This window comes from Anguilla anguilla, chromosome 12 (genome assembly GCF_013347855.1).
Source record: "Anguilla anguilla isolate fAngAng1 chromosome 12, fAngAng1.pri, whole genome shotgun sequence".
Lineage (NCBI taxonomy): Eukaryota > Metazoa > Chordata > Actinopteri > Anguilliformes > Anguillidae > Anguilla > Anguilla anguilla.
Window position 1 is genome coordinate 2,409,656 of NC_049212.1, and position 25,957 is coordinate 2,435,612.

At 45.0% G+C, this 25,957-nt stretch overlaps 2 protein-coding genes across 2 annotated transcripts in view; one reads left to right on the forward strand and one right to left on the reverse strand.

Annotated features, from left to right (window-relative positions):
- The window catches only part of LOC118209722, a 411,967-nt gene that overhangs the window by 330,659 nt on the left and 55,351 nt on the right, over positions 1-25,957 (reverse strand). The window lies entirely within an intron of this gene.
- Positions 3,129-6,257, forward strand: LOC118209730 (syncytin-1-like). The gene is made up of 2 exons (XM_035385302.1): positions 3,129-3,702; positions 4,396-6,257. The coding sequence occupies exon 2, from the start codon at positions 4,720-4,722 to the stop codon at positions 5,848-5,850; it is 1,131 nt and encodes a 376-aa protein (XP_035241193.1). The 5' UTR covers positions 3,129-3,702; positions 4,396-4,719; the 3' UTR covers positions 5,851-6,257.

Consider the following 25,957-nt stretch of genomic DNA (forward strand, 5'->3'; position numbering starts at 1 on the left):
TTTCAGGTCGTGAGAGAGCGTGTGTGTCGCACTCCCGACAAGTTTTGTGGACATTATTGAATTTTACGTTTAATATTGGCCTCTTAGTCTTTATTGTTTCGTGTTGGTTGTCTTTAGTAACCTATTAGCCAGTAACGTGCGTTTATACAGAGAGACGTAACTTATTACCAACAAAGTATAATTCGCGAGCAAAAATGGCCCCAAACAAGGAGAATGCAAACGGGAGTATAACCACATATCTGCAGCAAAAGTATGTAAAGCAAGCAAAGGCGATGAGTAAAAATGGCTGGGACCCCGAAGGATCCACGCCGGATTCCTTAGAATGGTGGGGGAAACAAAAAAAGAATAGGACGGCTTACGGTACCATTGTACTAATTACGGAGCATATGAGGCTCATAGAGAAGTGTGACGAAATGTATAATCGGCTACAAGCACAAGATACGAAATTAGCTGGTCTGCGTAAGAAGATAGAATCTCTTGAGAACAAAGGCAACAGCTCTGACCAGAGCACAGCGCTTGCGTGCATTCCGACTGAAATAAAAGGTGTTCCATCTTTGTACCCAGATTTAAATTGTCACACTATAACTGACCCACTGTATTTTGAAAAGGAGAATAAAACGGTGCCCATGGCACCTATGGTTACTAAAATTCGCGGTAGAGGAAATGAACAACGACTGCATGTTGATCACGTTCCTTTAAGCCTGATCGAAATGAGAGCTTTATTAAAGGATTTGCCGAATCTTAATGCGCAAGACGACAATTTACCGTTTTGGCGACAACTAAATGAGCTACAGCGTAGCATGTCTCTACACCCTCTAGACATGTTTTCAGTTGTGCGTGCAAAATGTCCAGTTTCAAGCTGGAACAAAATTGAACCAGCTGATCTCCGACAGGAACCATGGGCATCTGGCCCCTGGGCGAATCATAATGAATTACAAAACGCGATTACCGGTTTCTGCGAGGCTGTAAAGACTGCTTTAGGTAAAGGTGCGCCAAAATGGCATTGTTTCACGGCAGTAGTACAAAATAGCTTGCCCTTTGCTGAATACGCCGATCGGAAGTATGAAGCATTTGAAACGCATTGTGGCTTCCCTAATCCAAATAGAGACATGGCTGTTTTTACGCAACAATTACTGGCAGAGGCTGCCCCGCATATTCAGAAGGTACTAGCAATCGGCATACACCCGGGTAATACGTTTAGTGACATTGTTTCGTGGGCCTCGCGATTAGAGGAACAGATACGGAAGAAGAGTTCAACTTTACATCCCATTGCTGCTGTTCGCTACAACTCTCTGAAGTGCGATAATTGTGGGAAAACGGGCCATAGCACGGATCGATGCAAAGGGAGGGACTATAGGAGAAGTAGGCGTAACACCCCCCCAAACAAAGAAGCAGATAAATGCTTTCGATGTGGAGAACAGGGCCATCGAGCGCCACAATGTTTAGCTGCCCTACCTAAGGCGCACGCCTCCAGTGGAGAATACGCAACCTCAGACAAAGAAGCTGGGCCTATCGCGCACTGCTCCAATGACGATTACGCGCATTTGAACCGAGAACAACTTGTCGCCATGTTAAACAGTTTGAAAGCATAGGAATTACCGGCCTCCTTTTCAGTCAGTAGTATAGAAACTCAGGCTCATTGCAGACCGTATCTTAGTGCGTGGGTAGGAGGCCGGCCATGCGATATGCTAATTGATACTGGCGCTTCTGTTTCTATCACTGACCTACCGCTCCCTTGTACAAAGCATTCCATTGATCTTGCTGGCATTGGGGGTAATTCTGTCCGCGCATATAAATCCTTTCCAGTACTTGTGGAATCCAATAATGCTTATTGGACACAATCATTTTTCATTTGTAGGACTGCAGAAGGTACCATCCTCGGTTCTGACGGCATGAGATTACTGAAAGCTACTGTTGCATACTCGCCTATAGCTTTATCAGTTTGTGACGCTTCTCATAAACGCAAGACATTGCCATTAGCTGCTCTTTCCCATACTGCTATAGCATCTGTTGCAACACCTATTGTCCATTCCTGGGATTTGACTAACAAGTTCCAAGCTTTATGTGCAACATTCCCTGCATGCTGGTCTGTGCACAAACTGGATTGTGGAGCTGCACCATTACCACCACTTGAGGCTCTGGAAGCTTTACTCAAAGCTTTGGAAAAATACAATATGAAAGCAAGTCCAAAGAAGGCCCAAATCGCACAAGACGCTGTCCAGTATTTGGGCTTTACCATATCCCAGGGCTCAAAGCAACTCACTGTTGACCGGAGAACTGCTATTGCCACTGCTCCGCGTCCCCGCACTGTCCGTGATGTTCGTAAGATTCTGGGACTTTTTAACTTCTGCAGGAACCACATACCTGACTTTTCTGTTATTGCAACACCAATCAATGCTCTTTTGAAGGGCTCCCATCGCCCATTGGAGACCGTTGATTGGACAACCGAGTGTGAAGATGCATTCAGCACTCTCAAATCTGCTCTCACTTCTGCCCCTGCTTTAGGTTTCCCTTGTTCTGACCTCCCGTTCTTTCTATGGTCAGCTGTGAAACAAGGCCACATGACAGCCGTTCTTACTCAGCCCCATGGAGGCATACAACGCCCCGTTGCTTACTATTCTTCTCGCCTGGATTCTGTCGCTTCTGGTCTTTCCCCTTGCTTACAGGAAGTGCAGGCTGCCGCCACAGCAGTAACGGTCTCCGCTGCACTAGTCTCAGGAGCTCCACTCTCTGTCAATGTCTCTCATGCTGTGCATAACATACTAACCCAAGGCCGTTTCTCTTGTGTTTCAGCAGCCAGGTGGACTAGATGGGAAGCCATCTTGTTAGCTCCGCTTATCACACTCATCCACTCCCCAGCTGTGAACCCAGCCACTCTCTTACCTGTCGAGGGAGACGGGGAGCCACATGAGTGCCCATTGTCTCCAGATCACCCATCCAATTCAGACATCTCTGAAACACCTCTTTCTGACAATGATTTCTCACTTTTTGTTGATGGATCTCGTTTTTACAATGGGGCCCACCCAGTTACAGGATATGCAGTTGTTGACATTGCTGGTCAGGTAATGGCATCAGGCCGCCTTCCAAGTTCAGATTCAGCACAGGTGGCCGAACTTGTTGCCCTCACTCATGCCTGTGAGTTGGGTTCTGGGAAACGACTTACTATATACACTGATTCCAGGTATGCATTTGGTGTTGTCCATGACTTTATGGTTAACTGGTCATCTCGGGGTTTCCTGACTTCATCAGGTACCCCGATAAAAAATGGGGGGGGTTGTTCAGAATCTCATAACTGCCTCTAAACTACCAAACAAACTAGCAGTTGTAAAAGTGAAAGCGCACACTAAAGGACAAGATGCAATCAGCTTGGGTAACCACTGGGCAGATGAAGCTGCCAAAGCAGCAGCTTTAAATGACTCCCTGCCTACTTACAAAATTGCAGCTATTGACATGTCGGGTCCAACTAACATTGACATAGCTAAACTACAGGATGCCTGTACAAGAGCTGAAAAATGGACGTGGATTGAAAATGCATGCACTCTTAATGATGACAACATTTGGCACACACAGGACGGGAAAGTTGTTGCCCCTCAGAGCATCCTTTCATTGCTTTGTGAAGTATACCATGGCATTGCACACAATGGAGAAAGAACAATGCGGCACAACATGTCACTTCATTGGTGGTCTCCCAAAATGACCAAGGTAATGAAAGATTTCGTTAGGCGTTGCATCATTTGTGCAAAAAGCAATCAAGGTCCAAAAATAAAAGTAATGATGAAACACCAGCCACGGCCTACTGGACCCTTTCAGCAAATCCAGATGGATTTCATTGGCCCTCTTCCAAAGAGCCATGGAAAAGAACACTGTCTCGTTCTCATAGACCACTTCACACGCTGGGTAGAAGTTTACCCTGTAGCCTGTGCAAATGCCGCAACCACGGCAAAAATAATCGCATCTGAATTCTGCCCACGCTGGGGCCTTCCCTGCTACATAGACTCAGACCAAGGGACCCACTTCACCGGTAAAGTAATGAAACAGGTATGTTCGTACCTGGGAATCAAACAAAAATTCCACTGCCCTTACCATCCTCAAAGTTCAGGTCTGGTCGAAAGAACAAATCGAACACTGAAAGAAAAGCTGACCAAGGTGTTGCTGTCGAAGGGGGGAAGCTGGGTCCAAGGCCTCCCAGCTGCACTCATGGCGATGAGAGCAACCCCTAATGCAGTAACTGAACTGTCTCCCTACGAACTAGTGACTGGCAGAGCCATGTCACTAGCCCCTGGCCTTTGTAAGGGGTCAGAAGACTCTCTTATAGTGGGAGATGCATTGCTGAAGTATTGCCAAAACTTGAATGAAGCGGTGAAAAACCTAACCTCCCAGGCTTTGTCATTACAGACTCTGAAAGATAAACAAAAGGAGGGGGGGGCAAGAATCGCAGACATATGAACCTGGACAATGGGTTATGATAAGAGCCCCTCATCCTAGATCTTTCCAACCTCGATGGCAAGGACCACACCAGGTCTTACTAACCTCTGAGACTGCTCTTCGAGTTACAGGCATCCCGGTCTGGATCCACCAATCCCGGACCAAACCATGCCCATCACCCGAAGACCTCAAAAAGCCTGAAGAACTCCCTGCCACGGACGACTGCAGCCTTCACGAATCAGGTGCAAACGTTCCAATTTTTTCACATACTCAACCAAATTGAGCATTCAAGTTATGCTCCCATCCAACATGCTGAATTCATTTGTAATTATAATCACAGTTTTGAGCCATGGTGGAGTAAGTGCTGTGGACAATAACATTTACATGCAATTAGTTCACATGACAGCCAAACATGCAAATAAGACTGGCTGCTATGTCTGTGGATTAATACCACATTCTGTCGCACTTGGTGTTCCAATGATGTCCGTACCTATCGCCTCCAAGTATAACACTGCAGATAGCGATAGCAAAAGTGAACTTGTTACCAGACCTAAACATATATGTGATACTGAACCCATTAACATTGCTCTGTCTCTTGGCCCATATCTGTGGTGCCTCAAACAAAATGGCTCTATTTATGTTGGAGAGACCCTGGACTGCAATACGGTTATTAACTACCATGATAAACCTGTACAAAACCACACAGCTATGGGAGTCTATTGGGTTTGTGGGAACAATGCCTATTCTGAGTTGCCTAATTCATGGTCTGGTATCTGCGCCTTAGGACATTTGGTCCCGGCCATGAGAATTACATCTATTCTACCGGACCGAGTCAGATATGAAAGATCAACTGACGTCTTTGGAACTCACCATCAGTCTGTTTGGAACAGAGCACTTGGTGCTCTCATTCCTACTTATGGGGTTATGTCCGCTCTAGATCAAATTGGCGACCTCTCCAAAGAGGTAGAGCTTTTGGCCAATAGCACGGCATTAGGTCTAGGCAAAATTTCAGAGGAATTGACAGCTGTCAGAGTGATGGCTCTACAGAACAGAGCTGCATTAGATTATATCCTCTCAGCTCAGGGTGGGACATGTAAAATAATTGGCATCGAATGCTGTTCCTATATTCCCGATAATCAGGATGACCTGAAACGTGTGATCTCAAAAATCAATAATGTTTCCCGGTCCGCACATGAAATATCACCTACAACACCTGGTTTTCTTGAATGGTTATCGAGCTATTTGGGTGACCTTGGCAAAATTGTAGTTGAATACATTTTTCTGATTATACTGGGATTAACTGTACTGGCATTGATAATTAAAGGTGTGAAATTAATTTTCGTACAGTTAATCTGTGGTAAAACTAATGAGCAAACCACACAAGTTGTTCACTATACAAAGACTCCGACAGCATACATAATATAGAACCAAGTTGTAATAACTTGGGAGTACTTGATAATGCCCTCACATGGTATTCTGTTTTCTTCCTCATATGCCGGAGAGGACACTCCCATGACACCATACCGGCGCCGAGGACACCACCCCTCCAAGACCATGTTGCTGCAAACCAGGAGTAAATTGCAAGAAATCCCACCAAGCCTTGAATCGAGCCTTCCCTACCAAACCAATGTCACTATCCATCCAGCCAGCAACAGAAGGACTTTTTTCTTTACAAGTTATGTTCTTGGAGTACATCTCGTTCGCCCGTAAAGGGGACGTGAGGGAATTTTGCCTGAAGTTTTCCTAACACAGGTTTTTGACAGGTTTTCGCCCTCACCCTGAACAATGACTAAATAAATGTAACTGTAAAATTGACTTAACCATGAGATTCATGTTGTGTCAAAAGGAGGGACTGTTAGGATACAGAAAGTTTGAAAGGAGACAGACAGATTTGTGTATTCAGTTACTGCATTAGGGGTTGCTCTCATCGCCATGAGTGCAGCTGGGAGGCCTTGGACCCAGCTTCCCCCCTTCGACAGCAACACCTTGGTCAGCTTTTCTTTCAGTGTTCGATTTGTTCTTTCGACCAGACCTGAACTTTGAGGATGGTAAGGGCAGTGGAATTTTTGTTTGATTCCCAGGTACGAACATACCTGTTTCATTACTTTACCGGTGAAGTGGGTCCCTTGGTCTGAGTCTATGTAGCAGGGAAGGCCCCAGCGTGGGCAGAATTCAGATGCGATTATTTTTGCCGTGGTTGCGGCATTTGCACAGGCTACAGGGTAAACTTCTACCCAGCGTGTGAAGTGGACACAGTGGTAGAAATTGCAGCCTATAGGGCAACTCTGTATAACAAACAACCAATCAGAGTTCATGCTGTATTCTGCGCACAAATTTGAATATATGTAAATGTAACTGTATAAACTCCACAAACTCTAACAGTTGAATGGAACATTTTTGTGTGAATCCCTGTTGCTGGCTTTCTGTATAATAAATGCTTCCTGATTTTTAAACACTAACTTCGGATCTGCTTCTACCTGGAACGACGGTCACTATTGTTCTTGGCAACATTTCTGGTTACCAACAGCTTCTTATATGCTCTTTCCATGTTAGTCTGGGATCAAAATGTACTCCCAAGAAACGAACGCATTCTACTCTCTCTAGGTTACTTCCGTATAACTTCAGATTCCTTGCTTCACTGATTTTCTTACTTGTGAAGAACATAATTTTTGTTTTTTCCACAGAAAATTTAAAACCCCATTCTATTCCCCATCTTTCCACTCGATTTATCCCTTCTTGTAATTTTTTAACTATATGTTCTAGGTTCCCTCCCCTCTTCCATAAAGCCCCATCAGCTGCAAACAGAGACCTTCCCATGCTTAACGGTATACTTTCAAATATATCATTTATCACGACTGAAAATAAAGTAGGACTTACAACACTCCCCTGGGGCGTATCATTTTCTACAGCATGTTTACCTGAGACCTCTGACCCTATCTTGACCTGACTTGGCCTATCACTTAGAAAATCCCTAATCCAATTGAAGATGTTTCCCTCAATTCCCATTTTATGAAGCTTGATTAACAACCCTTCTTTCCATAGCATATCATATGCTTTTTCCACATCGAAAAATACTGCAGCCACAATCTCTGTATTCACCTGGGCTTTTCTTATCTCATCCTCTAAACACAGAACTGGATCCGTTGTGTTCCTGCCTCTCCTAAATCCACTCTGATATGCAGCCATCAGTCCCCCTTTCTCCAAAAAGTGCATGAGCCTCTCATTAACCATCCGTTCCATTAGTTTATATATATGTGACGTTAAAGCAATGGCTCTGTAGTTTCCTGGCTTACTAGGATCTTTCCCAGGCTTTCTGATTGGAATGATAATTGCTTCCTTCCAGCTCATAGGGACTCGCCCCTCCTTCCACACTTTATTGAATAACATCAGTAATTTATTTAATCCTCCTTCACTTAAATGTTTAATCATTATATAGCTTATTCCATCTTTTCCCGGTGCACTCATTCCTGTTTTGCCTAATGCCCTCTTCATCTCTCCAACAGTAAATGGGACATCTAGTTAATTTCCACTGGTATTCTTTCTCCTTAGTGCATCCATGTTTCCAGCTTTGGTTTTTTCCCTGCCTTGCTTTTCTTCCTCATTCAGATTATAGGAACTGTGTACTGTAACAAAAGTTTTTCAAAGTAATTCAGCCTTTTCTTTATTGGTTATCGCCACTTCATTTCCGGTGCTCAGGACAGGGTAGTTCCATTCCCTCCTATCTCCTCCCATTTTCTTTATCATTCCCCAAACTTCTCCTATCTGAGTGGTGTTCCCAATTGACCCACAGAACTTCCTCCAATATGACCTCTTTGTTTGTCTTATCGTTTTCTTAACCATTACCTGTGCTTTTTTGTACTGGACCAAATGCTGAAAATTATGGGATCTTTTGACCAGTTTAAATGCCTTGTTCCTACTCTTTACTGCTTGTTTGCACTTATCATCCCACCAAGGTACTAATTTCCTCTTTGTCCTACCTGTACTTTTAGGAATACAACTTATTGCAGCTGCATTATACCCTGCAATATTTAGCAGTTACTCATTTCTATACTCATATTGTCACTAATCTGCTGTAGCTGTTTATCACTTTCAGTCATGAAATTTCCAGTCTGTGTTTTCTGTATTCTGTACCATTACCATATTTATTTTACTGTATATTGGATAATGGTCACTGCCTATGGTTCCTTCCTGATACACATCCCATTCGCACAATGGCGCTAAGGTATTGGTTACTAACGTCAGATCTATTACAGACTCCTTTCCAGTGTTCACATCTGCCATCATTAATACAGACAAGGTGTTTTCCATCCAACAACTCTCCCACTACCTGCCCATTGTAATCTGTTTTATCACTCCCCCATAACGTGTTATGTGCATTGAAGTCTCCACACCACACAATGCTTCCTCTATTTAATCCTTCTATGTCTTCCAGTCTGCTGAGTTCTAATTTCCTGCATGGATTATAGAAATTTATAACCACCAGGTTCTTCCTTTCTGCCCACACTTCAATAACCACACACTCCAACTCATTTCCAATATCAATATTTCTATAAGGAATGCCCTCCTTCACAAAGGTGACACAACCCCCTCCTGCCCCATCCTTCCTGTCCCGCCTGATTGCCACGTATCCTTTTATTATCTAATAATCTAAACTTGATTTTAACCATGACTCCTGGATACACAGCAGGTCTGGTTTTTCCTTATGACTATAAATTAACTTTTTAAAATCCTGGCCATTAGCAATCAAGCTTCTTGCGTTCCATTGGAGAATTAACATTACTACTACTATAACCCAATCCATTGTGTTTCTTGACTTGCCTGAGCACTTAACTCCTCCCTGACTTCCTCCCATTTTAACCCTCTTATACCCAGGTGATGCACAGCTGCTTTAACAATAATCTGGATTCTTTCCGTTTTTGAATTTACATCCGCAGTTGCATTTATAACTCCCGCTATAAACGTCACCAGTTTCTTTTTCTCTATTAACAACTTCTTTTCCACCTCTTGTATTATACTTTCCGCCATTTGCTCTTTCCCTCCCCCCTGCTTGTCATTCAGTTTCTCCTGTCCAGCCATCTTAGCTGGCTCGGAATAAGATACTTTCTCTTTTGTTCTAACCTTCTGTACTGCAACCTCACGCTTCATTGCTTCACATCCCCAGTACACAACACTATATTCGCCTCCACAGTTACAGCATTTCGGTTTTATACCTGACCCACACTTTCCATATTCATGATCACCACCGCACCTTGCACATCTTCTCTTGCCCTTGCACACCTTAGCTATGTGCCCAAACTCCTGGCAATTGAAACATCTCATTGGTTTTTGGACAAATTCCCTCACATTATATTTAATAAATCCAAAAAAAATGTATTTTGGGATATCTTTGGCATCAAACTCAATCAGCGCTGTTTCTGTATCTTTTTTCTCAGCTCCTCTTGTCATTCTTTTAACATTACTGTTACGCACTTTCAAGTTTTCCGCTACCTCCTTTATACTTACACTAAGGGGGATCCCTGTTATCACCCCCTTACACCCATTGAGACTCGGCTCTCCAACTTTCACTGTTTTTGCGACTTTAACTTTTTCTATACACAGTAGCTTTCTCGCCTTTTCTACTTGGTTCTCAGAGTTGCATCCAATTAGCAAGTTACCATCCCCTAGCACTCTCGCAAACTTGACTTCACCTACCTGTGCTCTGATTAAATATGTGAGTCTAAGCGGGTCCGTTTTCTTCACTCCACCTTCTCCCTCAAACCTCACCACAACATTAAGGAATCCTGTCTTTGAACTCCTTGCCTCATCCTCCCATCCCTCACTCTTTGTTTCTCCTAGATTACAGTCACTCTTTTTCTTCCTCTTAGCCGTCTGACGCCCACCTCCCTTCCCCACCTGTTCCCATTCACCCCCATGCCCCTCCTCCTCCTCATTCAACTCCATGCTGTTATAGCTGTCTTCATCTACCTCCTTCCCCGCCATGTTACCACAGTCAACGAGAAGCAGCGTGAGAGTCTCGCTACCGGACCTATACAGGCCATCGGCCAACACTCCCACCCTTTACTCCTCACTCGATCGACTACTGATTACCAAATCTAACACTCAATCAATTTATTCCAGCGAACCAGTAAGAAGCAAACAGATTCAAAACTTCCCGCCGCGCCGCACTTCCAAACCACCGTTTTCCCTGTTTCAAAAAACCCGCTTCACCCGACAATCAGTGGCCGCAGTAGTCAGCTACCTACTCCTAGCTACCGCAAACACTCCCCTAACTGGCGCTTTCCCTATTTTAAACCTTTTAAAGGTTTTTCTACACGGCTAACCCCGGCCGGAAATCCCAAACCGGGATGTGCTCGTGCTTCTCTAAATCCTAATCCTTTCAGAAGTGTCCGCACCTAACAGCCAAAAGAAAAAACAAAACAAAAGCCATAAACTGTTTGAACTTCGCTTCCTCGCCGGCTCGACAATCTCGTAAAATAGAGCTTCCTCATCATTCCTCCCCTTCCGCTATCTGCGTGTTACCGTTTTCACAGGCTCCGTCTGGGTTTAGCGCCGCCCAAGACGATTGTGATTGGTTTAAAGAAATACGAACAAGCCATAGCGTTTTTTGTCTATACCGGAATGATAATGGCTTGAGCCCTGAGCCAGATCTTTCTCCCGCGCTGAAACAAAGTGTGGAGATAGGTCTGGCTATGCGAGTCTACTTCTTTACTGGTTCAAGTAAGTCTTGCAGTGACTGAAGCCCAAATGTTTCACAGTGAGGCTTGGCGTTGGGTCTGGTTTTACCCACATCAGTGTTTATTTGCGGCTCTCTAGAGAGAAATAAGAGCACTGATGCTCTTTAATTCTATTTTGGGCAAAATGTGTTCTCCTGAAGTCAAACACGGCAAAACAATCTGTGTGACGATAAAAATTAAAAAAAACATTTTTTTTTTAAACCCGGGTGCGAGTCCCGGGTTCGCGTCCTCTCTGCATGGAGCTAGCATGTTCCTGTGTTTGAGCTGGTTTCCTCTGGGTACTGGGTCACTGTGTCCATATACTCCTAATAAAGAAAGAATTACTGTCTGTCTACAGATGTTTAAAAGCCAACACAGAATCTATAATTTTACACAACATAATGCGTCCCTTCAGAATAAGAATCAATGTCCATGTTCTTGCTCACAAGTGAAAACATGCAACCATTTATGATGTCTGCAACAACAACAATTTGATGACACTCGTAGTGCAGCAGTAATGCACAAAAACCCAAACTTTATGCTGATCAGAGAAAGCTCGTGTAATCCATTTATTGACAAGCTATTGCAAGGCTAGCTCTCAGAACTCTGCAAAATGGGCGACATAGCTCAGGAGGTAAGAGCAGTTGTCTGGCAGTCGGTGGGTAATGGTAAATGGTAAATGGACTGCATTTATATAGCGCTTTTATCCAAAGCGCTTTAAAATTGATGCCTCTCATTCGCCAGAGCATTTAGGGGTTAGGTGTCTTGCTCAAGGACACTTCGACACGCCCAGGCCGGGGGAGGGAGCCCTACGCCACGTCCAAAACAAAACCAGCAGCTGGAGTGCGCGGCCCCTGACTATGGCGGGTAAGATCCTCGTCCTGAAGGCAATTGTCCTGCCCATTCTTCTCTATGTGGGGAGGGTGTTTCCCCCAGACAAGGCCACCAGCAAACAAATCGCTAGGTTGGCCTTTCGCTTTGTCTGGGGGAGCAATATGGAGAAACTTAGTAGAGCCACCCTCCTCAAAGAGGAGAGGAATGGGGGGCGGGGGGTCCCGGACATAGTTACCATCCTTATGGTGCAAGGTCTGGCCACCCTGGTCCAGAACGTCGGGAAGGAGGGAAAGGCCTCTGGTGCCTTTGCCAGGTACTATGCCATCCCCTTCCTGCGGTCAATGGGCCTGGGTGTGCTGGACCTCACCATACCGTACAGCTGGGATCCCCCCTATGTCTATCAGGCCCTGAGGGACTTTGCTTTCAGGACGGGATTGCCCAGGGCTGGCCTGACCTCGTGGAGCTATAAAATAATAATGGCTCATTTAAGATCTAACGAGACTGCCACGCTCCCGAGGTCAGGGCCGGCCCGGGACCCGCAAGTCATCTGGGCAAATGTGACACACAAGTGTCTTACCAACAAGCAAAAAGACATTGCCTGGATGACAGCTCACGGGTGTCTCCCCACAAGAGTTTTTATGTACCGCAGGCACTTAGCCCTCACTGAGCGCTGCCCCCACGGCTGCACTGACTCAGAACACAATCACCATCTGTTCTGGGAGTGCACCGTGGCTAGACGGGTCTGGGGCCTTGTTGTTTCCTCTGTCTCCCAAAACAGGTTGCTGGCGAGGTCCTCCCTGACGGCTGAGAGCGTCCTCTACGGTTCCCGAGAGGGACTCAAGACCACGGAGCTCCAGCGTCAGTGGGGGATCGTCAATACCATCAAGCAGGTCCTGTGGGAGACGAGGAACATCAAGGTCTACCAGAAAACAACTGTGGACCTGGTCACTCTCCGGAGGAGGATACAGAACCTCCTCCAGGACGGCGTTTTGGTGGACTTTCGAAAAAACAAGGACCTGGCGAGAGAGAAATGGGGGGTGGATCACTGGAAAGAACTCATCATATAGTCCACCCCCCTAGGAGGGGCACTCGCTCTGCACACCATCCCGAGCGCACGTACCTTTTTATATGTTATTTATTGTATTTCTTAAAACAATTATTGTCTTTGTGAGTGTTATTATTGATATATGTATCCTTGTTTTGCAAATTGTCTTCTCTATGTTATCCTTTTGAGTGTCATTATGTTTCGTAATTTTGTAAATGTCTATGGTTAAATGTGCTTTGGTTCCTGTTTTGATTTTTTTTTTTTTTTAAAAAGGAATGTTTTAAAAATGTAAAATGTTATTAAAAAACCATTAAAGATACATTCACACAGTACCGATTTTCTCTTTTAATGTTTATATCTATTTCAGCTAGAAATGCATGTCTCTGGAAGAAAAGTAAAAATTAGTTTGGATGCATTCAGGTTTTAAGCACATGCACCAAATTAGTATAGCTATACAAGCCATTATTATAGATACTCAGTGTGTGCAAGCACAGGCTTGCGCTGACAGATCCGTGGTTTCTTAATGAGGTGGAAGCGCCTGACTGGCCATTAGGCCTGCCTCCAGAACCACTTTAGACTGAGTGACAGGCGCTTGAGCATGCCCATTACGGAGCGTCGCGGGGGCTGCCTCCTGATTGGTCCTTGCTCTCGCTTCCCAGAAACACGAGAAGCCCAAGTACGTGCTGTGTGTCGCCTTCGCCGAGAACGGAGACGCCATCACCGGAGATTCCAGCGGGAATATCTACATCTGGGGGAAAGGTCAGATTAGTCCCAATTAGCGCCAGTGGTTACTTATGCTGCTCATTGTGGTTGTTAAGTGGTTGTTAAGGCAATGGTCAGTAATCATTGATTCCAAACCCCAGTTTTTTAAGAATGTTCAAAACATTAATATTTATTGGAATAATGTGCTTGCATCACTTGGTCAATCAATAGGAAAAAACGTAAATTTAATGTTTTCTCTTACTATATATTATGCTATGAATATTCAGTCACACTGTGACTAGTGAAAGTTGAGCTATGGTGTAGAACATGTTTTGTGGTGGACATCTTAAATTGTGCATTTTGAGATGAATTGACCTCATCATTTTATGAAATAGATTAGTCCAGCAGTGACACGTTATCCTGTGTTGACCAGGAGAGGATCAGGCTTTTACAGATCATTTATTAAAGGATGTTTAAGGTAAGAGCTGTACTGATTACAGAGGTGATGGCAGGTCTCTTGTGATGAGTTGTACCTGCCCATATCGGCTCTACCCCTTACCTGCCCCTTTCTGAGCCAGAGAAAGCATGCCTGTTAGCTGCAGGATGAGCGTGATGATGTCAGCACATAAAGGGCAGGGTGAAGCGTGATGATGTCAACACATAAAGGGCAGGGTGAAGTGTAATGATGTCAGCACATAAAGGGCGGTGTGAAGCGTGATGATGTCAGCACATAAAGGGTGGGGTGAAGCGTGATGATGTCAGCACATAAAGGGCGGGGTGAAGCGTGATGATGTCAGCACATAAAGGGCGGGGTGAAGCGTGATGATGTCAGCACATAAAGGGCGGTGTGAAGCGTGATGATGTCAGCACATAAAGGGCAGTGTGAAGCGTGATGATGTCAGCACATAAAGGCCAGGGTGAAGCGTGATGATGTCAGCACATAAAGGGGGGTGTGAAGCGTGATGATGTCAGCACATAAAGGGCGGGGTGAAGCGTGATGATGTCAGCACATAAAGGGCGGGGTGAAGCGTGATGATGTCAGCACATAAAGGGCGGGGTGAAGCGTGATGATGTCAGCACATAAAGGGCGGTGTGAAGCGTGATGATGTCAGCACATAAAGGGCAGGGTGAAGCGTGATGATGCCAGCACATAAAGGGCGGGGTGAAGCGTGATGATGTCAGCACATAAAGGGCGGGGTGAAGCGTGATGATGTCAGCACATAAAGGGCGGGGTGAAGCGCGATGATGTCAGCACATAAAGAGCGGGGTGAAGTGTGATGACATCGGCACATAAAGGGCGGGGTGAAGCGTGATGATGTCAGCACATAAAGGGCGGTGTGAAGCGTGATGATGTCAGCACATAAAGGGCGGGGTGAAGCGTGATGATGTCAGCACATAAAGGGCGGTGTGATTGACAGGTGGGAGCCGGATCAGCCAGGTGGTGGGGGGGGCCCACGAGGGTGGGATCTTCTCCCTCTGCGTGCTGAAGGACGGGACGCTGGTGTCGGGGGGAGGGAAGGACCGACGCGTGGTGCTGTGGGACCACAACTACCACAAGAAGAGCGAGCTTGAGGTGAGAGGACCAGGCTTCAAGGGCAAAGAGGATCCACATGAGAAAAAACTACATTCTAAAGGCTGGAATCTTACTTCTAGTGCCAGAGTTGTGCAGGGTTGTGTGTTTACCCTGCAGGATCAAACGATTGAGAACACAAAGGATTCTCTTATACCGATGGATGGATACATAATATTCTGTATGTGTACACAGTATGAACGTGGACATTTGCATCTTTAGTATTCGGTATTATTCAGTTTCCAGGTTCCTGTTCACCACTGTTTCTGTGGAGTAAATATTCCTCACACGTAGTATCCAGGGCCACTCATAATATAAAAATCATTGGTAAACTGCATTATAAAATGTAAATTTAGGTTATTTGCTTTACATTCATCAGGAATACTTGAATACAAAGACAAATAAACTATAATTTATGAGATGGATGTACCAGTCATTCACACTGTGTTCAAAAATACAGGTGGATATAGAGTAGTCAACCCCCCCCCCCCCCAAAGGAACAGCCTTGGATAACTTTCAGCTTTGGGCCAAGAGGTTAGCTTTAGAGCCTGGCGTTGGAGTAGCTGGGCCACCACAGGCTGGTTGATTAGAGGGTAACACCCCTTAACAGCATCTAGTCTCCAGGTTTTTCATTAAATTAAGCAGAAATTGTTGTTAGTATGGCTGCAGATTTGACAAATTGACCACTCCTGATGGAAACATCCAAAGTCACGCTGGAAAATTGCTTCTGTGATGTATGTGTTCTGTGTTCTTTTAGGACTTATTTCTACCTTTGTTTTCAATAAAATGATTACTGTACGTTGTTTACTAACATTGTGAATCATAAAATAGGACTTCTTCCATTTGGCTGGTGTATTTCATTTTTTAAATATCTGGTGCTTGCCCTTTAAGACCGTGGGGTTCCTTTCATTAAAGAACAGCAAACTGCCCCAGGTGCCCCTGCACCTGTACTGTGCGTGTGGAGCACAGGGGCCTGCCAGACCGGGTCTGCGATAGTTCAGAGTGAACAAGCTCCGCCCCTTCTCCTCCCTCCCCCTCCTCTCCTCCCCCTCCCCTCGTCTCTCCTCTCCTCCCCTCTCTTCTCCTCCCCTCGCTCCTCTCCTCCCCCTCCCCTCGTTTCTCCTCTCCTCCTCTCTCTTCTCCTCGCCTCTCCTCTCCTCCCCCTCCCCTCATCTCTCCTCTCCTCCTCTCCCCTCGTCTCTCCTCTCCTCCCTCTCCCTCCCTCTCCCCTGCAGGTGTCTGAGATGTTCGGGCCGGTTCGCTGCCTGGCCGAGGGGAAGCAGGACGGGCTGTTTGTGGGGACCACCCGAAACGCCATCCTGCAGGGCTCCTTCTCCGGGGAGCTCAGACCAGTCGTGCAGGTAGATAAGGCCTGGAGTGACACCGCTCTCAGCCCGAACACTGCATCAGGGGCACGTTTACAGAGAGGTCCACACCCATAACTCTGCCACCCATTCAGAGAAGTTCATCTACTGTAGATACGCACACATACACACACACATGCACACACACCCAGGTTAAAACATATTTGTTATATAACAATATATGAACCTATCAGTATTAGTAATGAACACAGATGATACTGTGTACAGTACCACTCTTAATTTATGACAGGTAGAGACATACTGGGCTGCCTCCCCTATTGCGATATCCTCTTCCCCCAGAAGAAGTTTTCATTTATTTGGTTCTGATAGGTATTCATATAGATTAATTTGTGCAGTGAATTTGGGAAAATATTGGTTACTGATTGAGAGGTACTTGGGGCAGGAAAGCAGGAAGAGGGCTTTTGTCTCCACCTGCCAGATTGCAGTGAGCACACAGCCTGTTCTCTTTTGCCAGCCAGGTCTTTTTGTGGGGCCCAATTTCACTGGCAAGCCTGTGGTCACTGAGTCTGTACATTGTTAATGTGCGCCTTTGTTTTTGGTTTTTAACTCTAGTAAGATATTCTGACTGGGAATAATCTCGGCCTAGAGCACAGTAAATTTCCAGTTTATTGTTTAAATTAGTTTCTTCATGCCAATTCTCAATGTGCAGGTTTTTGTTGGTCTCGTCAAATTTTCTAAATGCAGTGGGTGTGGTATTTTGTTGTGTATTTTGTAAAAAAAAAAAATTTTATGGCCAGTTGGTAACAGTGTGACTCAGCCTAATTCAAATGAACCCAGAATCCCTCTCCCTCTCTCAGGTCTCTCTCTCTCTCTCTGTCTCTCTCTCTCTCGCAGAACAGGGCCACACAGACGAGCTGTGAGGCCTGGACTCCCACCCCACCCTGGAGCAGTTTGTGACCTGCGGCCAGGACAAGCTCGTCCACCTGTGGGACTCCACCTCTCACCAGCCCTTGTGGAGCAAGTACATAGAGGCGTGTACACCCTCCCCCCCTCCTCCTCCAGGCCTTCATTTCCCTGTTCGGTGTCAGATTTCAAAAAGGGGGGTGAGGGGACCAAAATCGGCTACACTCCATGTCCAGAAAGGACTGCGCAAGCCACTCAGATGCCACCTCACCATAAACCTTTCATATGTGTGAACGGTCAAGGTTATAAAAAAAATTGAGGTTTTAAAAATTTGATCTGTTTGATAAATGTTTAACCTGGATATGCTGCCATGAGTTAAGTAATCATTAGCCAGCTTCAGAACTGAGGTGGGGATTGGCAGATTCTTAGCTGTACTCCAGTGGTCAGACTGGCATCAGTGTGTAACAGTTTTTTGCTGAAAGAGGAAGTAGATTGAAACATTTGAACTTTAAATGAAAAAAATTGACTGATTAAAAAGTGGGAAAAAATCTATTTTTTCAGTAGCCATGATGACAGTAAGCTTGATTGTAAACTGCTGTTATCAGTGTTCTAGGCATTAGTCATGGTGTTTGCACAAGGCTCAACTAATCAAACTCTGAATGAAGCCATGTCCTGCTCTGCGCATTTTGACTCTCCTGCTCTTTCCTTGATGATTGTTTGGCAGGATCCTGCACGATCTGCTGGTTTCCATCCCAATGGAGCTGTTGTTGCTGGGGGAACCATGACAGGAAGGTAGCGACAGAAAAATCTTTTCTGCGTTATGATTCAGTAGAGTTCCTGTGAGATCCGATGAGGAGCCAAAGAAATGTGACCAATCATAAAAGTGCCACACATGCAGTAGTCAGCACACATGCAGTAGCACACATGCAGTAGTCAGCACACATGCAGTAGCACACAGACAGTAGTCAGCACACAGACAGAAGCACACATGCAGTACATTACATTATTACATTACAGGCATTTGGCAGACGCTCTTATCCAGAGCGACGTACAACAAAGTGTATAACCATAACCAGGAACAAGTATGACGAAACCCCTAGAGAGAAGTACCGGTCCAAGTACAGGGAACAACCGCATAGTTCAACTTGGACCCTGATGGTTAAACTGATTAACACTAACAACGCAATCTATGGAAAAATAAAAATAAATAAAAATACAATTAGTCGTTAAGACAGGCGCATCAACTAAGTCACCTATGAAACAGCTGCCTAGTTACAACCCTAAGTTTAGTCATTTACAGGGGGGAAGGGAGGGATGGGGAGAGGTGCAGCCTGAAGAGGTGGGTCTTCAGTCGTCGTTTGAAATGGGTCACAGTCTCAGCTGTTCTGACCTCCACAGGGAGGTCATTCCACCATCGTGGGGCCAGAACAGACAGGAGACGTGTTCTGGAAGTGCAGGTGCGAAGAGGGGGAGGTGCTAGGCGTCCTGAGGTAGCAGAACGGAGGGATCTGGCTGGCATGTAGGGTTTGAATATCTTGTGAAGGTATGCTGGGGCTGATCCCTTGACTGCCTGGTATGCTAGGACCAATGTTTTGAATTTGATGCGAGCTATAACAGGCAGCCAGTGGAGGGTAGTGAGCAGGGGAGTGACGTGGGAGTGTCTGGGGAGGTTGAAGACCAGACGAGCCGCAGCATTCTGAATGAGCTGCAGGGGTCTGGTGGCAGATGCCGGTAGTCCAGCCAGAAGAGAGTTGCAGTAGTCCAGGCGGGATAGAACCATTGCTTGGACCAGGAGCTGGGTTGAGTAGGTGGTGAGAAAGGGGCGGATTCTGCGGATGTTGTATAGGAAAAATCTGCATGCCCGGGTTACTGCTGCAATGTTGTTGGAGAGGGACAGCCTGTTGTCCATCATCACTCCGAGATTCTTGGCGCAGGGTGATGATGTCACTATGGTGTCCCCTAAGGAAATGGAAAAGTCGAGGAGGGGAGAGGATAGAGCAGGAATAAAGATTAGCTACGTCTTTCCCGGGTTGAGCTTCAGGTGGTGATTGTCCATCCAGCTCTGTATGTCCCTCAGGCAAGCGGAGATGCGGGCGGGGACCTGTGTGTCCGATGGGGAGAAGGAGAGAAAGAGTTGCGTGTCGTCGGCATAGGAATGATGCAGTAGCACACAGACAGAAGCACACATGCAGTAGTCAGCACACAGACAGTAGCACACATGCAGTAGTCAGCACACAGACAGTAGCACACGTAGTAGTCAGCACACATGCAGTGCTACACATGCAGTAGTCAGCACACATGCAGTAGCACACATGCAGTGGTCAGCACACATACAGAAGCACACATGCAGTAGCACACAGACAGTAGTCAGCACACAGACAGAAGCACACATGCAGTAGCACACAGACAGTAGCACACATGCAGTAGCACACAGACAGTAGCACACATGTAGTAGCACACAGTCAGTAGTCAGCACACAGACAGAAGCACACATGCAGTAGCACACAGACAGTAGTCAGCACACATGCAGTAGCACACAGACAGTCATCAGCACACAGACAGTAGCACGCAGACAGTAGTCAGCACACATGCAGTAGCACACAGACAGTAGTCAGCACACATGCAATAGCACACATGCAGTAGTCAGCACACATGCAGTAGTCAGCACACATGCAGTAGCACATATGCAGTAGTCAGCACACATGCAGTGCCACACATGCAGTAGTCAGTACACAGACAGTAGCACACATGCAGTAGCACACATGCAGTGGTCAGCACACAGACAGTATTGAAATATTGCTGCAACACTGTGGTTTCATTCATATACTGTGAGAGCCATGCAGGAATTGGGAGAAAGCTTTTATCTGGATTTCCAGCGAGTCAGATGTTCAGTAACATTTGGGGTGTCCTTTGTTTACTCTCTCGAAGTTGTTGAGTATTCATTCCTAGATGGAATTCCTCAAGTAAAAGAATATTCTCAGGACATGTGCTGTATTTGTTAGGGGGAATTCAGTCTTCCATAGTATTGTTCCATTTGATGAAAGGTTCTATCTCCTGAGCAGACTCCAGAATCCTCTGGAAACAGCAAACAAATGTCAGTTTGCGATCCTAGAAGGCCGCAGTGCAGCTGAAACTTTCTAACTCACTTTAAACTGTCCTGGAAAGGGGGAGAATTGTTCAGATTTGTCATTCAAATTTTCCTTCGAAGACCCTGTGCAATCACCCTTTTTCTTACATTTTAACAATTCAATAAGCTGCAAGATAAAGATGTCTACTTCATTTTTTAAATTCACAAGCTGCAAAATAATAAAACTATATAAAGTATGCCGTTTGTACAAACAAGAGCCATAGGTCTGATATGGCTTAGCCAATCTGTATGTATATTCACTTCCAGTTCACTTCTGATTGGCAGCCCTCTAAACAGTATAACTGCTGATTGGCTAAAATGAAAATCTTCATTTTTCTTACATAAAATGACCAGTACAAAATGCTGTTGCAATGGGCAGGGTGAGGGCTGTTTCTTTCAGGGTAAAAAAAACAACTGAATGAAGTCATAACTGAATAAAATAGGCTTAAAACCACAATATTTGTTTTCTTGGGTTCAACAGCTGCAAAAGAATAATTTTGATTGCACAGGGTCTTTTATGAGCGGCAGTCTTTCCAGTCCTGAGGTAGTGATGTGGTTCTGACCCGCCTGTCTCTCTGGTTCTGACCCGTCTGTCTCTCTGGTTCTGACTTGTCTGTCTCTCTGGTTCTGACCCGCCTGTCTCTCTGGTTCTGACCCGTCTGTCTCCCTGGTTCTGACCCGTCTGTCTCCCTGGTTCTGACCCGCCTGTCTCCCTGGTTCTGATCCGTCTGTCTCTCTGGTTCTGACCCGTCTGTCTCTCTGGTTCTGACCCGTCTGTCTCTCTGGTTCTGATCCGTCTGTCTCTCTGGTTCTGACCCGCCTGTCTCTCTGGTTCTGACCCGTCTGTCTCCCTGGTTCTGACCCGTCTGTCTCCCTGGTTCTGACCCGCCTGTCTCCCTGGTTCTGATCCGTCTGTCTCTCTGGTTCTGACCCGTCTGTCTCCCTGGTTCTGACCCGTCTGTCTCCCTGGTTCTGACCCGTCTGTCTCCCTGGTTCTGACCCGCCTGTCTCCCTGGTTCTGATCCATCTGTCTCTCTGGTTCTGACCCGTCTGTCTCTCTGCCCCTTCCAGGTGGCTGGTGTTGGATACCGACACCAGGGACCTGGTCTCGACGCACACTGACGGCAACGAGATCATCTCCATCGTTAAATACTCACCAGGTGTGTGGAGCGAAGAGCACCAGCACCACAGAGAAGCACAACAGACACGTTTAGAGGCAGCAGTGTCATAAGTGCTTGACACCGTTTCACTGACAGAAAAAGTTTAAAAAAGCACTTTAAAAAAGTGCATCTGATTGAAAATTCCTGTGTAATCAACCTGTACACCTGTGGTGATGTTTTACACTAAGCGTACATAACAGTAGACTCAGTATACAACAACATTTCACTGATGTACGGAGTATGTCAAACTGTTGAAAATTCTTCAACTACTTATTTCTTTCTTTCACCTCCTCTGAACTGAAAAAGACTGCTAGAGCAGCTCTGCTTCCCAACATTCATACCCAAATCCACAATCACATTACAGCTGTGACTCAACATTCATACCCAAATCCACAATCACATTACAGCTGTGACTCAACATTCATACCCAAATCCACAATCACATTACAGCTGTGACTCAACATTCATACCCAAATCCACAATCACATTACAGCTGTGACTCAACATTCATATGCAAATTTGTTAAAGGATGCGGAGTACTCAACCCCCTACAGCTTCTTCAGGAAATTACTTGTGCCTGAGATGAGGGGCAGCCCTTTGGCAACAAAATGTAGCTGTTCAAATGTTATTCTCATAGTAAATTAATTTTTATAGATTTTAAGCTGATAATTTCCCAAATGCTGTATATAAATAGGATGTACTTAGCCATCTTGTTTTATATTAGTCACTCCAATCCTGTACAGATATATAGCACTGCATGGTCCAAGGCAAGATTGTTTTTTTTTTGCAGAAACACTCTGACGTGGAGAGCAAGGGTTTATTGAACCAATCAGAACCTGAGGATGGTCAGGGTTTACTGAACCAATCAGAACCTAAGGATGGTCAGGGTTTATTGAACCAATCAGAACCTGAGGATGGTCAGGGTTTATTGAACCAATCAAAACCTGAGGATGGTCAGTTGCCTGAACTGAGGAAGCCATCCCATCACTTTGAGATAACGTTACGGCCTCAGGGAGCCTGAGTCTCAACTTTACGTTTCATTCTGTAGAGAGCTTCTCCTTCAGCAGTGTCATTACACCAGGGGTTCATTCCAATCGCTTATTTCATCCATTCTCATCTTGGTCCTCGCGTAACCTGGAAATCAATCAAGTCCGCCATCTTTAAGGACGTTCCAATCCGTTTAATGCTCCTTGGAGGAGCGAGAAGGCTCCTGGAGGATGCTTCAGTGAGGATGCATCTTTATTGGAGCGTGTGACGTATAAATTATCTACCTGTGGTCCACCTCTCCACATTTGCCGACTGTAAATGGCCTTGCTTCAAACTGATGCTAAGCAAGGACGTTCCATTTGCCTAACACATGCTGCCTCGATTCCTCCCTCCTCGTATCTCATCCTTGCATCTTTTCTTCACGTCCTTTGTTTGGTGGCGCTAAGAAGAGAGGAAAGGACACTAGGAAAAGTTTCAAGGAGTGAAAATAAGTGATTGGAATGAACCCATGGACACTGGTTTTCTACTCGATCAATGAGGAAATACTGCCCCCTACAGCCCCACCAACGCTAATACTCCACCACACTGGTGGCATGTTCAAACAAAAAAAACTTTAAAAAACGCAGGAAAAGGGGAACAGGGAAAAAAATTCTGCTGGGTCCAGCTATGGCTGGTTCCTTCTGTCACGTTTTGGGGGTGAGGACCCAGGTGCGGAGTGAAAAACACAGGAAACTCAAAAGGAAAGTTTAAACAAAAACCTTTACTTCAAAAATATAAACAAAAGGCCACACAGGGCAACTCTCTAAAACCCAAAAATCTTCAGAAAGGGAAGAAGCAAAACTTCTCAAAATCCAAATGAACACAGAGCAAGACAAGGGCGAGGCAGAACACAGGAGACACAACAGCAGAGCATACACAGGCGGAGAACACAGAGGCAGAAACACAAGCAGGCGGAACACAAGCAGAACACACAAGAACACAAGCAGGCAGATACATACACAAGAACACAAGGAACCAGAACCCGAGTCTTCTTCTTCTTCTTCTTCTTCTTTTCTCTGGTTTTAATGGCGGTTGGCAAACCTAAATTGGTGCATTACCGCCCCCTACTGTGTACATTGGCATCTGATTTATTTCTCAAAAAAATTTAAATAAAACAATAGCCCCACCCTCCCATACCTGAACCACGATTTCTTTGCTATTTCGCTATATCCCTGGAGTCTGACTCCCTCCAAACCCTTTCGCCAAAATTCCCTGTATTTTGTTCCCCTTCACATCCGTTATACCCAAAATCTCTTTCGCTGCATTCACCACCATCCTGATTCTCTCTGATTTTGTTTCTATCTCGCTTGCACAGTTAATCACCATCGCAATAAATGCCAGAAACCTTCTTCTATTCAAATGCATGATTTCTTTGTCACATCTCCCTTGATCTTTTCCCTCTATTCCAGTTCTATTCTGCTCCTTCCTCTCAGTTCCCGCTTCTGCCCTCACTCTCTTCGTTGCTTCTGCATGTTATTTTATTCTGCACTTGTCTTCTTTCCACCTCACTTTCCCTCTTCCTTCTTTCACACTGCTTTTCTCCCGCTTCATGATTTCCCCCACAGTGAAAGCATATTGCCTGTTCTTTAGACACCATACAATCAGAACACCCATCTTTCCCACACCTTCTACACCTGTGATCCTTTTTCCTACACACTGCTGCCAGGTGTCCATAATCCTGACACCAATAGCACCTCAGTGGAACCCTCTCATATTCCCTCACCCTGTAACAAACATAATCTAAATAGACTCTTTCTGGTAATTCTCCCTCAAATTCTAAAAGTACTGATCCATGTTCTTGTTCTTTTCTCTCCCGATAGCTTTTCATCCGCTTTGCCCCTAAAACTCCTTCTACCTCCAAAAAACAATTGGTGTCTACCGACAATGAGACCCCACTAATAACACCTTTCCGTAGCGTTCTTTCTCTCATTAAAAAACAAACTACTTTTGTCGATTCAAGTCTTTTTATTTTAAGAGCCTTGTCCCTCAGTCTTTTCAACTGACACTACAAGATTACAATTCCCCCCCTGGTTACCCTCACTGCTCTTACTTCCCCAATCTCCTTCTTTATGAGTTTCCCTATTTTATGGGCATCATTAAAAATGCAATTTGGGCTGAAGCCCAATGTTTCACAGTGAGGTTTGACTTTGGGTCTGGTTTTACCCACATTAGTGTTTATTTGTGGCTTCCTAGAGAGAAATAAGAGCACTGATGTGTAATGTGTAATCCTGAAATCACACACGGCAAAACAATCTGTGTGATGATTAAAAAAGCCGGGTGCAAGTCCCGGGTTCGCGTCCTCTCTGCATAGAGCTAGCATGTTCCTGTGTTTGAGCTGGTTTCCTCTGTGTCCATATAGTCCTAATTAAGAAAGAATTACACAAGTCTGTCTACAGATACAAAGTCAACACTGAATCTATAATTTTACACAACATAAAGGGTCCCTTCAGAATAAGAAACATCAGTGTCCATGTTTTTGCTCACAAGTGAAAACATGCAACCATTTATGATGTCTGCAACAACAACAACAATTTGATGATACTCGTAGTGCAACAGTAATGCCCAAAAAGCCAAACTTCATGCTGACCAGAGAAAGCTTGTGTAATCCATTTATTGACATTATTATTGAAGTTATTACAAGGCTAGCTCTCAGAACTCTGCAAAATTATTAGTGCTGCTTAATTTACTTGTCATGCAGATTCTATTATGTTTGCCACAGCCCAAACATGAGATTACGGTTCAAACTATTACAGTTTTTCCCAATCGTTTAAACACGTTTCCTGAAACTCAAAATTTCTCAAAACTCTAAACACAAAACTGAAAAGAGTTAACCATTTTGGCAAAACTCCACAAATCTCTTGCAAAATGAAACACTGCACTCAAAACCATGTTCTCTCTTCTCAAAACTGATTCTTTCCACCAAAACAATACACACAGCTATCATATGAATATCTCTTACAGAGCATCAATTAAACACTGGTGTGATAAATTTACAGTTTTTCTCAAATGTTTACACACTAAAACTGGAACTATGCACACGATGGTGAAAACTTGAAGCTCATATGTCAACAACAAAGACTATTTCCGCAAAACTCTAAGCACAATTCCTTTGTTTTCACTCAAATAG